This window comes from Neodiprion pinetum, chromosome 3 (assembly GCF_021155775.2).
Source record: "Neodiprion pinetum isolate iyNeoPine1 chromosome 3, iyNeoPine1.2, whole genome shotgun sequence".
Lineage (NCBI taxonomy): Eukaryota > Metazoa > Arthropoda > Insecta > Hymenoptera > Diprionidae > Neodiprion > Neodiprion pinetum.
In genome coordinates, this window is record NC_060234.1 from 39,859,561 (window position 1) to 39,875,277 (window position 15,717).

The following is a 15,717-nucleotide window of genomic DNA, read 5'->3' on the forward strand; positions in this document are numbered from 1 at the left end:
GTAACTTGAAAATATTTCGAAATACAACGACGCTGTCCGCCATGCTGGCGTCTGCGAGATTCAACGTTTTCTGTCAAAAATGGTTAGTTTTAAAGTAATACGATGAAAAGGATCGACTAACCGGGTGAAGTAAAACGTTGATCGTTGACGTAACTCGATCCGAATTTCCTGAAATAAAAGTTTCAGTCAAGATAAAGGAGTACGGTAGAAATTTCTCCTCGGGCAAGACATGGGAGCCCGTGAAGGGTGCCAGTCGCGACATGGCGGGTTTTCGAGAAGAGGATAAGGCGCTATTTCCCATTCAAAGTATATCTTCGGTAGTAGAAATATTTAAAAATCAATTGGAAAACAGCTCGGAGCCCGACTTAGCGTTGTTGTCAATACTCGTTGGTGCGGTTGAGAATTCTTTGACGTGTAATCGGACATTTGCGTCGCAAGAGACCGCTGTTTACGACGAGCCGAAACTTCCAGCGGTAGAATTTCACATCGCCGAAGCTTTGTACACGAAATTTCACGCGGTTATTAAAGGAGCCGTCGACCTCACAGTTTACGACACTAAATACGCGACCAGAGAGCTCGTCAAGAAAGTGTCAGATGTCATATGGAATTCTTTGACACGCAGTTACTACAAGGATCGAGCGCATCTTCAAAGTTTGTACAGTTACTTGACAGCTAATAAGTTGGATTGTTTCGGTGTCGCTTTCGCGGTCGTCGCCGGCTGTCAAGTTTTGGGATTCAAAGATGTTCATCTTGCTATGTCCGAAGACCATGCATGGGTTGTATATGGCGAAGACGGTGTCGAGACTGCTGAGGTCACATGGCACGGTAAGTTCCTTAAGGATTATTCATTTCCTATAGAAAAAAACTATTCGTTAGGATCGCTGTAACCCGTATCAAGTCATATTATACGTTGCGACTGTGCGACACGCTCAAGAGACCAGTTGTACGTTATGCAATTTTACTCATACGAAAGGTTTGACATTGCGTCATGGTGGATACGAGTATTCCTCGAACTTAAGAAACTGGCAAATTACCACTTGAAAAATTTATTGTATCACATAACGGTGAGGATCTAAAATAAGTTTGATCGGTTTGTAATACACGGGGCATTTTGTGAGCTTGTTTGAAAGACTGTAAATCATGCGAAGCCTATTCTGTTGATTTAGAATGTTGCCTCATTCTTACGTGTGCTGATACTTGAAGTTCATCGAACAATTTATAAATAATACAATCAAATATGATATAAGTGAAAGAGAGTTTAGAAACTCTTTTTCAACTCAATTCTTTCAATGTACCGAGAGAAGTACCTAGCTACCAGCTCTGAAACTATCAGCACGTTAGTCCAACATAAAGTTCAACTATTTCTATTTGTAAAAAATGTCTGACATCGAATACCTCACCGTTTAATTTCATCTTGCTTCTTGCTCTTATGCTCCTAAGGGTCGAGAGACAAGTTCTAGATACATTTATCTAAAATCTGAGATTTTTTCTTTCTTCAAAGGAAATGTGAAGGTAAGTTGACTTTAACTAACAATAAGACATTCTACAAGAACATTTTATATACCTTGTCCTCACAATTGCAGAGTTAAGTTGAATTGAACCAAGCAAGTGGTTCGTAATAATGTTTGTTGGATGCTATTCGATATTTACTCTTAAGGAGTCAATGGCGATTTACTCATGGATGAAATGTTTGAACATCCCATATTTTACTTGGTCTCGTATGATAATATTCTGGATAATATATTTTCTGTTGATTATCAGGAAAAGGGAACGAGGATAAACGTGGCCAGCCAGTTGAACCGGGGATTGCATCTAGATCCTGGTTATACGTCAATGGTCAAGCAGTTGTATGTTCACGAACGATGGAAGTTGCTACAATTGTTTCTGCCATAAATCCGAGTCTCAGTGCGACTGCTGATGCGGCTGAAGTGGCTCTACTACAACAGGAATTATTGTGGTTATTATATGATCTGGGTCATCTGGCAAAGTATCCAATGGCACTTGGAAATCTCGGAGATTTGGAAGAAGCCGCTCCTACACCCGGCAGGCCACCTGCCGTTCACTTGTTTCAGGTATTTGCCCATCTGTTGTCAGAGCCAAGGATTGACAATAATAGAGAATTGCCTAAACGTTACTTTGATATTTTTGCAGGAGGCTGTCAGATCAGCGAGAAAATATTATGGCAATGCGCATGTTTACCCATATACTTATCAAGGAGGATATTTGTATAGGCATGGGTTACATGCAAACGCACTTGCATCATGGGCTGGAGCAGCAGATGTTCTAAGAAAGTTAGTGAAGCATTTCAATAGTATAAAAATTAATTTAATACCAGGTTGCTGTACATGCAAAGTTTATCGTTGAATAAATATATAACATCGGTAAAAAAGTATTGAAATATCCGTTTTGCTTCAGGTATGATTATTCAAGAGATGATGGTGAAATATACAAGGAGCTACTTGAAATAGCAAATGAATTGATACCCCACACAGTCAGGGCAGACGAGCGTCTTCTGCGACAACCGCGCTGTTTTGCTTATCTTCTGCGTTTTTATGATGGCATATGTCAGTGGGAAGAAGGTGCGAATACACCAGTTTTGCACATTGGTTGGGCGAGACCGTTGGTGAATACAATATCGAAGTTTGACGCGAATATCAGAGCTCAGGTCATCATAGAATGTTATGAGGCAGATCAGAAGTCTGAAGAGGATAAGGCACAAAAGCGGGAGACAAATATTGACGAAACGCTAAATAACAACAATAATAATTATTGCAAGACGAAGGAGAGGGGTAACACAGCTCGCGATTTAATAAAAAGTCTCGAATCAAAAGTCCCCGCAACTCCGGCGCCGACGCATCCGAGTATTCAAGCTCTGACTGCCGCATGCAGTGAAAAAATACTAAACAGGGATTACCTGCTACAAGGAGGTGGGGAGCCGTTCGTAGCACCACCAGAAAACGCCTTGCCTGTTGAGCCATCCACATCGCAGGAACCGCTTGATCCTGAAATTGAAAGCGATTTGGAAAGTGAGAAGCCAAGAATAACTTTGTACAGTCAGAAAATGAAGGGCTTGAAAGACTTGTTACTAGCCGAGAAGTTGAACACGCATGCAATATCGTTGCAACTAACCGCCCAAAGCCAGGTACAAATTGGTAAAAAAGGTAGAGGTAGCGACGAAGGTGTTAGTCAGCGTCCAAAAAGGACGCGCAGGGAGTAGCATTGGCATACATGTTTTGTATGATTGAATATTAAGATACAGTATCTTATATCTTCCTAAGAAATCTCTTAATAACAATGATAATAGAAGCAATCGATCCATTCTTAACTATCAATTATTACAGTAAAATAGATTGATAAATTAGCATCAACGCGGTTGCAAATTCAAATATCACGTTGTTCATACGGAACTCATTTTTTGTTCGGATCAATGATTAATTTGATTAATTTGTTCATACCAATAATGGCCGCGACCTAACCTTTCGCTTTGAATTATATGTTTAACTGGATTCTTGAACTGGTCCGTTACATCGTTTGGTAGTATGAATTGGTACTCTATTATCTGTTGGTGGTGCATAATAATTATACAATCCAATGTAGGTTTATCCAGCCCGTAAAGATAGGATGCTTACATTACACATGAAATAATAAATATTATTATTATTATCGATAGGTGTAGGTAGTGTAGAGAAAGTATGAGAAAAAAAATTTTGTAGGAGAGTACAAAAAAGTTATTTGATTTTCGAGTCAAATGAAAAATAGGTGCTTGTGTCATGTCTTTTTATGTGAAATTAATGAGGCCTAGTTAAGATTAAGAAAGAAATGATTTGTAAGTATTGTAAAAAAAAAAAACGAAACAAAGGAGAAGAGAAAGAAGTGACGTTAAATTTTTCGGAGTAAAATACTTCTGGAAAATCTCGTTTGTAAGTGAAAAATGACTGAAAAAAGTTTTGGGCAAGTACAAAGTACCAGATCGCGATGGCGTATTTAATCAAACGCTCAACGTCGCGTAGTATTAAATTGCTCGTTACTCGGAATCTAGATAATAAAAAGATTTGACATCTGCATCTGTAAATAAAAATAAGGTACTATGCTACCTGTTCTATTAATCACAATGATTGCTCATCAGTGATGATGGATTCACACACTTATTAGTCTATTTCTATTTTCTTGTTGCACTTTTGCTTATTTATTGATTCAAGTTTTTCTAATTATCTATTGCACTATTAATTATAATTAACAAGTTAATGTTAATGTTTTTTACGTGAAGTAGATGAACTTTTGTTAGAATTACGCTTTTAAAATCTAGTATCAACGAAAGATAGAGGTAAAAAATAACCTACAAACTACAACATTCCACTCCATAGGTGGTGCAAAATGATTCATTTTATTTAACTAAGATATTTTAAGCATCAAATGCTCGCTTATTTTTATAACTATTTATTTCCAGAGTAATTATGAGTATTTTTAGATTAATTGTAATTTTTATTTTCCGGCCCTTTTATCGCCACAGAATTACTTGTAGCTCGGATATTAATTTGAAAAGCTCGTATAACATATTTCTACATACTCATTCGATGATCTGAGGATGGAAATAGAATTTCCAATGGATACCTTGACTAATTCAAACGCAACTTTCCTAAGCTTTAAAGCGCGTAGTAGGCAAAACTGGACTTTATTACCAGTCAGATATTTCTTTGGTTTCTTATAGATACTTGAAGAGAGAAAAAGGTTTAAATATATCAGCAGTCAGCGCATTTTGTATACAACTAATTATCACCTTAGAATGTTTGAGTTACAGCATTTTATGGTAATATCCATGCAATAGAGTAGCACATAAATCAAGTTTTGGTAATTGCGTGTTATTCTTTGCCAGTGTTAGATTTTGATAGGGAAAATTTGTTTTTCTAATTGAATCGTATTTATTGCGCGAATGATAAGAGGCTATGTATTCACGTAGAAAAAATTTCAACCAAAAATTGTCTCATTTTTAAATGTAAATTACAATACTTGTTTAACCATGATACGCGAAATGTCATATAATCAGTTAATCTGTATTTCAGAATACGATTTAGACAAAATGAAAAATCGAAATTCATTTTTTATAGCTCATAAGCTACTCTAATAATATTGAAATTGTATGTGATTTACGACACTTTTTGATCAGGAAGTTAATTTCACTGAATATACTGATATACGTATAATATATTTATCAGTACTACTTGCGAGTCAATTTTTAGACCGTATTGTATGAAAGGTATTTATCAGGCGCCAGCTGAATACTATTGGCTTTATTTCTTCATGTAAACAAAGAGCTTGATAGAATTTTTCAAAATTTTTACGTGTAAAAAATTGGTCGTTAATTTACCAAATAATTTGCAATTATGTGTTGAAAAATGACGAGAGAGTATATTATCAAAGAATATTCTATGGATTTTAATGATCAGTACAACTGATGACAGCTAATAATTTACAGTTGGCAACTGGAACTAAAACAATTTGTATATACAATAATTCGTTGCAAAGTAGGTACATAAATAGTATTATGTAGCATCTTTCCGTAATTACCTCGATGTTTCATAAACTGAAGTACCAATTACGTAGCTAAATGGAGGTGAATATCCATGTTCGACAAATATATGTCATGACATTCTTATTTTCATTTTTTTCTTTCATCTATGAGCAGCATCGTGAGGTATTCATTTTATAATGTTTGATAGGTTGTTGAAGAATGGTTTGTTAGATGGGAATGAGAGTAAAAAAATCTAATAAAAAGAACAATGGTCACATAATATTGAAAGGCGCTATCTTACTGTGATGCAGAATATGCTATATTATACTAGTGATGATAGTAATAATATAGGAAATATATTAAATATGAATTGTCTTAATGATATCGCTTTATCTTGCAGTAAAGAGTCTCCGAGTACAAAATTACAAATGACACGCCTGTATATGAAGCTTTCTTCGTTGGAAGATATTCATTCAAAACTTATCATTCACGGCTCATTTCTTAATTTTCCAACAATACGATACTGCTTGGGAAAATCGTATTCCCATTTAAAAGTATTAAGATGGAAGATATGACGGAATTGAGAAAACGTCAACGGTCAGTTTCGAATATACTTTTTCCAACTAAGACATTCGATCGATGTAATGAACTGATTTTTTATGTTTAGTGGATAAACTCCTATTTTTATTTTGCGATCTCTTGAAGTTGTTATTTTTTTATATTCACACCGAAAATGGTGTATTCACAAGAAGCATATTACCTGATGTAACACTAACAATTGGCACATTAGATTCAACATTATATTCATAGTATTTTATCACGATTATCCAACAATGGATGAGAAAAGATGTAAGAAGGCAGTAAATTGTCATGTATTATGTCAAAGAAGAGGCACGATAAAAATTGCTTCAAGGTATCGCGAATTTATAAATTAAAATATGCAAATCCTGCAGGTGAGAACTGGTGCATAATGTGTAGCATGAAATTTCTATAAAATCTATCATATAGTAAAATTTGTAGCGTTAGTCACTAAATAGCGCTCACTGGAAGAAAAAAAAAACATGAATTTTTAACGCACAGTACATTTGACTGTTGTCGGCAAAATATTTGCAAACTGTTACGTTATGTAGAATCAGCTCCTACATATTATAATAGTCGTGAAACATTTTGTACAAGCATGATATCTTCTTCCACATTATAACTTATTGTATACGAAAAAACAATATGACAAAAAATGAATTTGACGAATGAATTGCAAATGATGTTCAGTACTTGGAAAATTCAACTTTGTTATGAGCCATTGTTAATTTCCAATTAAGGTATTTTATAACAATTTCAATATGCATAACTTTATATTTGCAATTATGCAAATATTTCTATATACGTATGATATACCTATAATGGAAGTCGTAGGCTATTTATGCACATTTAGATCGTGTATTAAGCGTAGTAAGAAATATATTTGACTCGAGTATGCTGCGCGCCATTCTCAGTATTTGATGTTACATTGACTAATTTATTAGTAAATGGTAAATGTGAAGGTGTTAATGTGCATAATACTAGCAACGTAAAAAAAATGAAAAATATGGTAAACAAAACAGTATTTTTATATTAGCAAAGTATAAACGTGAACTTGGCTTTTTAGTTGGATTGAAAATTTTGTAGCAAAATTGTATTGCTATGAGCAATTAATTTTTTTCACTGTTCCGTATATAATTCTGACAAATGTTATCTCTGAACATTAGCTATCAATGCTTCGAATTTTTAATTCAAATTCAATTTACTTTATGTGTACTTGTACATTTTAATCAATATGACGTATATTGAAGAATATCAGAGACAAATTTAGAATATCTTAGAGGCACAAAATATGAATTATATTATAACATACCTACTTGTACCAATAATCTCTTTCAACATTTTCTTATCATTAATTTAAAATACGACGGTTGTATAATTAATATTATTACGAATATTATATTATTTTATTTCTTGAAAATTGCGTGTCTAATGTTACTGAGCCAAGTCCACTCAAACATTCATCTGAGTTTGGCAAGGAAGTGTTTGGCATAATTAAAATAATACAATAATATATACATAAATATTTGTCAAATGTACTTCTTATTGTCAAAAGAATATTTAAACTCCATTGGGCGATGCAAAGACCAAAACCGTAAAATATTGACTACTCAATCCTCCAGTACTTTCGATTTTTCGGATCAAAAAAGAATTGTTCAATACCGCCATGAAAAAGAAAAAAAAAAAAAAACTGCCGTGACTGATAGATTATGATTTTTCATCTAATTTATTTTTTCTATTTTGTATTACGTTTTATTAATTTTACATAACTGATCACCCCGCTATTTCCTTTCTGATACATACGAGCCAACAGGAACTGTTGTGTGCCATAAACTGTAATTTTTAAATTAATAATAATAATATTATTGATATTCCATGTAGCATGTTACATGAACCAAGTTTTTGAACATCCAGCTTATTGTTTCCGATGATATTTCTGTAATTGGAATCTATATAATACCAACTATTTTATTTTCCCAGCAATAATTACTACTTAATTGTTGTTTGCGCACAAATTGACCTAATGTATCAGCTATTTGGTTTGTTATGTCGGCCGACCTGTGTTTGAGAAATGTAAATAAGTAATGCTTGAAAATTTGGATATTGTATAGATGTATAATACTAGTGTTAGTATATACCGAATAGGGAAATACGTATACCAAGTTGAATATATCTGCTCTTTGTTGATAGAATCTGTTGAATTAAATTTTTTAAATGCAGCATATTCGTTTCCTTGTGACGACAGGAAAATTTAAAAAACTACATGCAACAAAATCATAATCGCTAAATTTTAGGCAAAAGTCGAATATACCAACAATGAATGTAGCATATGCGTTCACTGAACTTTTGTGCGGCATGCATATTTTTGTATTGAATTTGCTTTATCGTGATGCTTTAAAAATATTTTTACCGACTTATTGATCGCTGAACAAATGGCGCGAAGTATTGCATCTATATTTTATCTCTGTCTTCGAGCTGTTATTGAATTTAAACTATTTAGAATTTCTCAATTAATCGTCATAACTTCCATAGTGAAAAACTTGTTAGAATCAAAGCCACTAAGATAATGCAATTGAATAATTCATTTCAGTTAGTATCTCTCACGTACTTAAAAAGCTTGATTTCAAGCTGCATCGGTGATACATTAATAGTAATAATGATGATTCTGAAATCCGCAAGTGCAATCTGTTTGCGATAAGAAGAAGTGACTTTATTCTAATAATACTTCTACATTGTTCGCAATGTAATTACAAATCTTAGTGAAAACAATTCAATCAGAGAGAAATTACAAGCTATGTTGCAAAGTGATGAACAAAATTTATATCGAGCCATGCTACTGAAAACAATCCTTCTTCACATCGCTGCGGGGCATTCATAGAGCACCATTTCAATTTTAGTTCAATTTTGTATGGAGTTTTACTATACATCTGGTACTTGGTGGTGGCAGTAAAGTAAATGAAGAAGACCTTTATTGTCATTTGCTTCGGCCCGTTCTTGAGACTTATGGATGAAGTGGTGCTCTGCAAAGTATGCAGATTTTATGTTGATTATCCACACATTGTTAAAAAACATAACACTTGAGTTGTAAAAAATATTGAAAATATGTCTTGTTTTTCTGTGGATCATAATAAACTATTTTATTCTAAATTGATGACGTGTCCAACCATTATTTTAATAAAATAATTAAGCTTCACATTGTCTTAGATTGTGCAAGATTGATACTTTGTTACAAGATGTAGAGGATACATTATACATTTATTGTATCATTTACACAATTTTAACAAATGATGTCTTGTCTATTTCAGTAAGCGGTAAAGAAAATAATACGAATCGATGTTGAATATATATTATTATCATTATTATTACTATAATTATTATTTGTAGGCACGAGGAATGTCCAGAAATAGCAATTTTTTGTGACATAAAAATGATGAGTCTATAACTAGAACAAGGATTGATTATAATATAAAAGATTTAAATAAATTACAATATTAATTAGGGTAATTCTTAATCTAACAGTAATATTTGGTCATTGATCGCTTTTAACATCAAAAGCTTACGAATAGTAATTCATTCGATTCAACCAAACCCATCTATTTAGGTGCACAGAATTTAGTGATAGTGGGTAATAATTATCATAAACGAAATCAAAGTCTAATACAAAAAATAATAATCATTTCTTTCAAAGATTAGACAAACGAAATTACATATCAGTATCAGTTTAATTCAGTGCATATAAACCGTCAAAGAAGTACGGTGCGTTGGTAACTTATAATTTATATTATATTTGAGGTTTTTACTTTGAGAAATTATAGCTTTTTCTTAGTTAACGCAGTTACAAAAAAATAAAATAAAAAAATAAAATAAAAGTCAAGATCGCTTATGGCTATTCAGTCACATTGTAATTGGTTTTACTCTATTGTAATACCAAATGATTTTTGTAATGTGGCGATATGACTAATCCTCGTGAGTCGTAAGCTTCCTTTCTTATGATAGAATGATCTGTGTTACAGAAAAAGTTTGGTGATACGATTTTTAAGGTACGTACCTACACGAACATGTAGGATTGATACCATTTTGAATCAACTCCTATAATTATGATAGTATTATTGTTTAGCTAATTGAAAAAAATGACTATAATATATTCTTACCAATAATTGTGTCGCGCAAAAATAATAAAACAGAGAACATATCGCACTTAGAGAGACAGTTGAATTATCCCAAAAAAAAAAACGTTTATGTTATCAGTGCGTCGGTAATTATATTTTCAGCGATAATTGTAGCATTAAAAATGCGTTTACCGATAATTGTTTAAAGGGATTTAACGTGAGGGAGTATTTTCAAAGTGCTTTTGTCATAAAACTTATAAATCAATTCTTAAAAATTAGTTTGCCTCGAGTTTGCGTTGTAAGTCAAATTACATATGTCGATTGGTGTTTTATATTTAAACTTTAAATTCTGTCCTTAATACTGTATTTACACGTTATTACTAAAATAACTTAAAAATAATTACAGCTAATGAAATTGCTTGATTAGAATGCTGCGTGCGGTTTGCACATAGTTCTCGAAACAGTGTGCAATACTTGAATGACTCACCTGTAACTGTTTTCGAAAATTTATCTACTATACATATATCATTTATTGAAAATCAACGTGTCACTCGTAAATAACAGATGCAAAGGAAACGGACATCACGTAGAAAGGAGCCACCTGAAAATGGTACGGTTACAAGTCTCAAGATTGGAATGGTGCGATGTAACATTGATCTTTATGATACGGTTCTACAGAACGTTGTTAGAAGGTGATCAGAAAAGAAGTTTAAGAACTGAAATTGTAATTTAGAAATGAGTTGCGAGTTAGAATACTATTGTTTTTGTAATCAATGAAGCACCAGTTTGATTTGTAGGTCATTTCAGGCGATGCAAGATGCATGATTAGATTCAATTTACAATCGCTTAACATTCTCAGGCATTGTATTCTATTCTGCTTATATCAGTCTTTAGTCTTTTGTATTTCCACAGATTCTTAGTATTGACGTTAATCTCTGGACAATTAATTATATTCCAGTTGAACTGGATTATATACTTCTTAATATAATATGAGGGATGGTTCCATTCTACATAATTATATATTGACAGGGTATCGTGTTACTCATATTATTTCTCTACTCTACACATAGTTCACATCTACTTTAGATAAGATATCAACTACAGAAAATAATATATTTATTGATGATCAATTGTTTGGAAGAACCATTCTGTGAACCGACGCAGTTGCTGAGCAGCCGCATGGCTTTCATCTTGCAATCGGCGATTTTCATCTCGAAGGCGACGCACTTCATCCTCCAAAGAAAGACGACGCCTTGTTTCTCTTGCCACTCGCAATTCTAAAGTCGATAAATGAGATTGCAGGTCGCAAACGTTTCCCCTAAAAATTGAAACCAACTTAGTCGATACAGGAGCTTAGCCTTTAGTATTTCAAAATTTAATTGTCTGCACTTACGAGACAGTTGTACCTCCATCGATGACTCTTTCTTCCGACCAGTCCTGGCCTAATTGTTTTATAGTTCTATTCGCGGAGTCCATGAGACTGGGCCAATCTATCTCTCCTTCAATCTGCGATTTTGAATCTCGTGCCACGGTTAAATTACTTATTGGCTTTGACGTGGTATGAGGGGACTTTGTGACACGTGGAGATAATCTGAAATATTTTTTTTTAAATTTATTCTCAGGGTTAGTATATCGATCGATGATTTATTGAAGATAGAGTACAGTGCCAAAGGATTGCGCACTTTAACAATAATAGTTATTCAGTAAAAGTTCAACTGCCTCACCTCTCCTCTTTGGATAATTTGTTTTCACTCGGTGCAGGGCTAGATGCTGTACTCGCATTAGAGATCACAGTAGCAGGCCGGGCCATCGTCAAAATCACTTCCGAGACGTTTCCATTTTCCTGTCCATTTGTTGGCAGGACGCTCAGCGTTGAGGTGCTGTTTCCACATAAATTTTCCCTCGATCTACATCGATTCTGTATCTCAATCATATTATTGTTCAATTTGTTTGAGTTTTGATTGTTCGATATAATAGTAGGTACATTGTTATTTGGAATAGGATTATTTGATAGCTGCATATCATCAGCAATGTAGTCAGGGTTTATCAACTTCATTAAATCCTCTTGCAGTGTACTAGACGATAAATTGGCTGAATTCCTGTGTGAATTTCTAGCTCCAGGTTTTGGCCTCGGGCTCTGATTTCTAGAACTACCACTTGACGGCGTTAAATTTCCACCTCGATGTCGATTAGCTCTACGCAATCTGGGCGATACGTTTCCGGAACCATTTGACAACTCGTCTTCACTCGGAAGTGTCGAAATATCAGTTGAATTCCCGTCAGTCATTCTCGTATCCGGAGGTAAACTAGAAGTAATGTCTTTTTGTCTGTATTCAACTTTGTGAGGCACTGGCCTCTCTGAGATACTGGTTTTTAAGCAAGTCACCTTCTCACCGACTTTAAACTCATGTGGAATCTCGTATCTTATTATATCTCTGTTGATATCAATTTGTTCTGCTTTCTTGCCATGATGTTGATGGTCTATACCGTACTTTGTGTCACTCTGAACAACCTCAGTTTCGTACTTGCTTTTCCTGAGTTCAGAATGTACTTCTTCGAACTCGTAATTGTAAATCCGCTTATCATTAGTTTTATTATCGTGATGTTCACATTTTCCATTCCTGTCATTAATTTTCACATCATATATATCAAATTTCGAGTTTCTTTCATTCGCTTTCAGGCCCTGTTCATACTTGACGTTCCCTTTGTCGGGCGTTGATTGTTCGTAATCACTAAATCTCACCAGATTATTATTGCTTCCGGATTTTGGTAAACTGTAAGTAGCGTTTTGAGCTAGTGGTAATGAATTCGAAACTGTTAATTTCTGATGACCGTGGTTTTCATTTTTATGCAAATCTCTATGCGACGCGTAAACGTTTTCTTGTTTAATTTCGTATTTTTCTTTCTGAAGCTTGACGTAGTTTGACGTAGGTTCTTGACTACGTTGCATGTTTTCAATTCTCTGATAATTTTCATGTCTACTATTTTCCAAAGCTCTTTGTGACATATAATTACTCTCTTTTGAATAATGTTCATGGTTGTGGTACTTCGCACTACTGCTGGTACTTTCGACCATCTGTTTTGTCGTCGCATAGTGACCATGTTCCTTTTCCTTTTTTTGAGTGGGTCCGTTTTTGTTCCCCGTTAATACTTGATAGTTTTGTCTAGCTGGAAGCGGCGGAGGCGTTCCGTCCACGCGTAAATTGGTATCATGTTCTTGTGGCTCCAGGAGTTCATACCTGTTGGAAAAAGTAATATTTCTTAACTTAAACGGTAAGAACACTTGAATCATGTTCATATAAAAATCGTTTTTACAAGTATGTGGACCTGAATTAGTACTTGCAGGTATTCATCAAAATTGAATTACCATCTATCGTCGGCGCTGCTGTGCCCACTGCTGCTGCTTGTCATGGTGCCTTCAAGAGGAAATCTTGGATCATTGAAAGATCTCGAACTGGAACCTGTACCATATCCAGAGCTGTTACTTGACCGTGGTGGACTGAAAGATCTGTCGTAGCGTCTCTGGTGTGACATAGCAGTCTGTTGCGTCGGAGTGCTGTCAGGATTTGTGACATTCTCGTAATCACCTTCGTAGTTATTTGACAAGTATTGACAGTTTTGCAAAGTGCACCCTCTGAAAAGAGCATAATATCATTCACTGCTGATTCTATCAATAATGCAGCTTAAATTTTTTCAGTTTTAGTAAACTGACCTTCGTGGGTTGCCGTCAGGCATTGGTGGCACCACAGTGACTGTAACCTGTGCGCTGGTTTTCAAAAGATCAACCATTTGATCGTGACTCAGGGTTGAAACTGCAACTTTGCATATCTCGACCAGCCTTGATCCTTGCCTGAGTCCAGCCTGCCAAGCAAGTCCCATGCTCTCAACTTGGGTGACAACGCCATCTGGTTGAACGTGAAAACCTAGTTGACCCAAATTATTCCGTTTGAGTGACAACTCGGAAGCAGGGAATCCTTGTGTTACAGCCCGTAATCGCGAAACGATCTCCATCAACTCATCCCTTTCTCCATAGTCACCACGAACGTGAATCGTCACGCATTCACCTTGGTGATAGTAAAGCCTCAGGCTAAAACAAAACAGATTGGGAATATTTATTACTTGAATGGCATCGGTTAATTAAGCTAAGCCAAGAGCAGATCGATATTTGATAATTATCAACGTTTAGGTATTTGAAAATGTTGAAGAATTATTACCTGTTCGTCTGGGCATGCCAACCAAGGATGCTGACGCAAGCAGCTACAAATACAACTTGTCGTGAATGTTCTTCGATCAAAACTATTGTGTCTACACTTATGCCTAGGTAACAGTCTGTGTTTTGATTGCTGTCTTCTAAAATCACTTGCCAGCATATACCTCCTCGCTGTGTCGCGTCGCACGACAGGCGAGGACGAATTGGTACCTTCTTTTTACTGCTGAACGAGAGCATAGCTAAAGAAAAAAGAATATTAATTTAATTACAACAGTTTTAGAATTTCGTTCTCGTTTTTCGCAAAACGAAATGAACAAATGTAGAGAAACAGTTATTAGCGTTCCTGAACTTATAACTTTGGAACATCTTGATCACGTTTAATTTACTACTTATCATCAGTAGATGATGCATAATCAAAGAATGTAATTCCAATTCTAGTAGAGGAAGAATCGTAATATGGGTTCTAGGATATCTCTATAGTTCTACAACAGTATAGCATCGCACTTACAAAATTTTTGTCCGGTATCAACAACAGTGGTAGATGAGTAATTCGTAGCCAAATCTTTGAGGTACTCTTGCCTCGTTCTGGTAGCCATTGTTGCAAACTTTTCAGATCTGCGAAAAAACCATACACAAAATTCGTACATTGATTCGATAAGAAAACTGTATTCACCATTTTTTTAAATACCAGCTTACACGCTGTATCGTCGCTGTTATAATTACCTGTGCGCAGCGTTTTCGGCATTTATTACTTTTGCAAGGATAAAATCAGCAAAACCTTTTCCTTTGCTAAAAGTAGCGCCTGCTTGAATGGGTGGCCCAAATATGGGGACTTCCTTACTTCTCGAAACAGCAACGGCGTACTGTGTATTTTCCGAGCACGGATTAATCGCTCTTACAATGATGAACACATGTTGAAACTGAGATCGTATTCTGCGAGGACTGAATGGGAGCGCTCCTGGTTCCTGTAGAAAAGATGAAATTTTTATTCACTTACACAGAATATGTGTAGAAGACCATGGAAAAGTTCAACACACAGCATCGAAGAAACTAAAGGTATACACGATACCGCACCTGGAAGACTATGGTGACAATATCATTTCCGATGTGTCTTTTCCTCAGCAATTGTTGTCTGTTGTTAGGTGTGAAAGGAAGCATGGTAGATACGTGAAACGTAACTTCCACACCTCTGTGGCTCGCAGCGACAGCATGAGTGCCGGTCGAGTCTGTTTTGGTATCCAAGCCTGCTTTGTATCCTTCAAAACCGCGCAGTCTTATTCTTTGGCCTACGTAGAGACGTTACATTGAAC

General features: G+C 35.1%; 2 protein-coding genes and 1 long non-coding RNA gene across 9 annotated transcripts in view; 1 reads left to right on the forward strand and 2 right to left on the reverse strand.

Moving 5' to 3' along the window:
• The first annotated feature begins 2 nt into the window (after nucleotides 1-2).
• Mnn1 (menin 1) lies at nucleotides 3-10,204 on the forward strand. The gene is made up of 4 exons (XM_046618005.2): nucleotides 3-825; nucleotides 1,762-2,072; nucleotides 2,152-2,291; nucleotides 2,416-10,204. Exons 1-4 carry the CDS (start codon nucleotides 261-263, stop codon nucleotides 3,215-3,217), a joined length of 1,818 nt encoding a protein of 605 aa, XP_046473961.1. The 5' UTR covers nucleotides 3-260; the 3' UTR covers nucleotides 3,218-10,204.
• LOC138190688 (uncharacterized) lies at nucleotides 980-4,671 on the reverse strand. The gene is made up of 3 exons (XR_011176730.1): nucleotides 4,568-4,671; nucleotides 2,915-3,002; nucleotides 980-1,937 (listed from the first exon to the last, which is right to left on the reverse strand). It is a non-coding gene; the product is annotated as an uncharacterized lncRNA (long non-coding RNA).
• LOC124215073 (signal-induced proliferation-associated 1-like protein 1) overlaps nucleotides 9,325-15,717 on the reverse strand; it is a 69,504-nt gene continuing 63,111 nt past the window's right edge. For 6 of the 7 annotated variants that reach the window (XM_069134637.1, XM_046617984.2, XM_046617981.2 and 3 more), the window contains 9 exons: nucleotides 15,482-15,693; nucleotides 15,131-15,372; nucleotides 14,916-15,022; nucleotides 14,412-14,646; nucleotides 13,910-14,284; nucleotides 13,565-13,831; nucleotides 11,922-13,436; nucleotides 11,591-11,788; nucleotides 9,325-11,515 (listed from right to left, as the gene is read on the reverse strand). In XM_069134637.1, the coding sequence (XP_068990738.1) occupies nucleotides 11,314-11,515; nucleotides 11,591-11,788; nucleotides 11,922-13,436; nucleotides 13,565-13,831; nucleotides 13,910-14,284; nucleotides 14,412-14,646; nucleotides 14,916-15,022; nucleotides 15,131-15,372; nucleotides 15,482-15,693 (3,353 nt within the window). In that variant the 3' untranslated portion in view covers nucleotides 9,325-11,313. The remainder of the gene's footprint in view (nucleotides 11,516-11,590; nucleotides 11,789-11,921; nucleotides 13,437-13,564; nucleotides 13,832-13,909; nucleotides 14,285-14,411; nucleotides 14,647-14,915; nucleotides 15,023-15,130; nucleotides 15,373-15,481; nucleotides 15,694-15,717) is intronic. The other variant, XM_046617983.1, reaches the window with a different exon arrangement.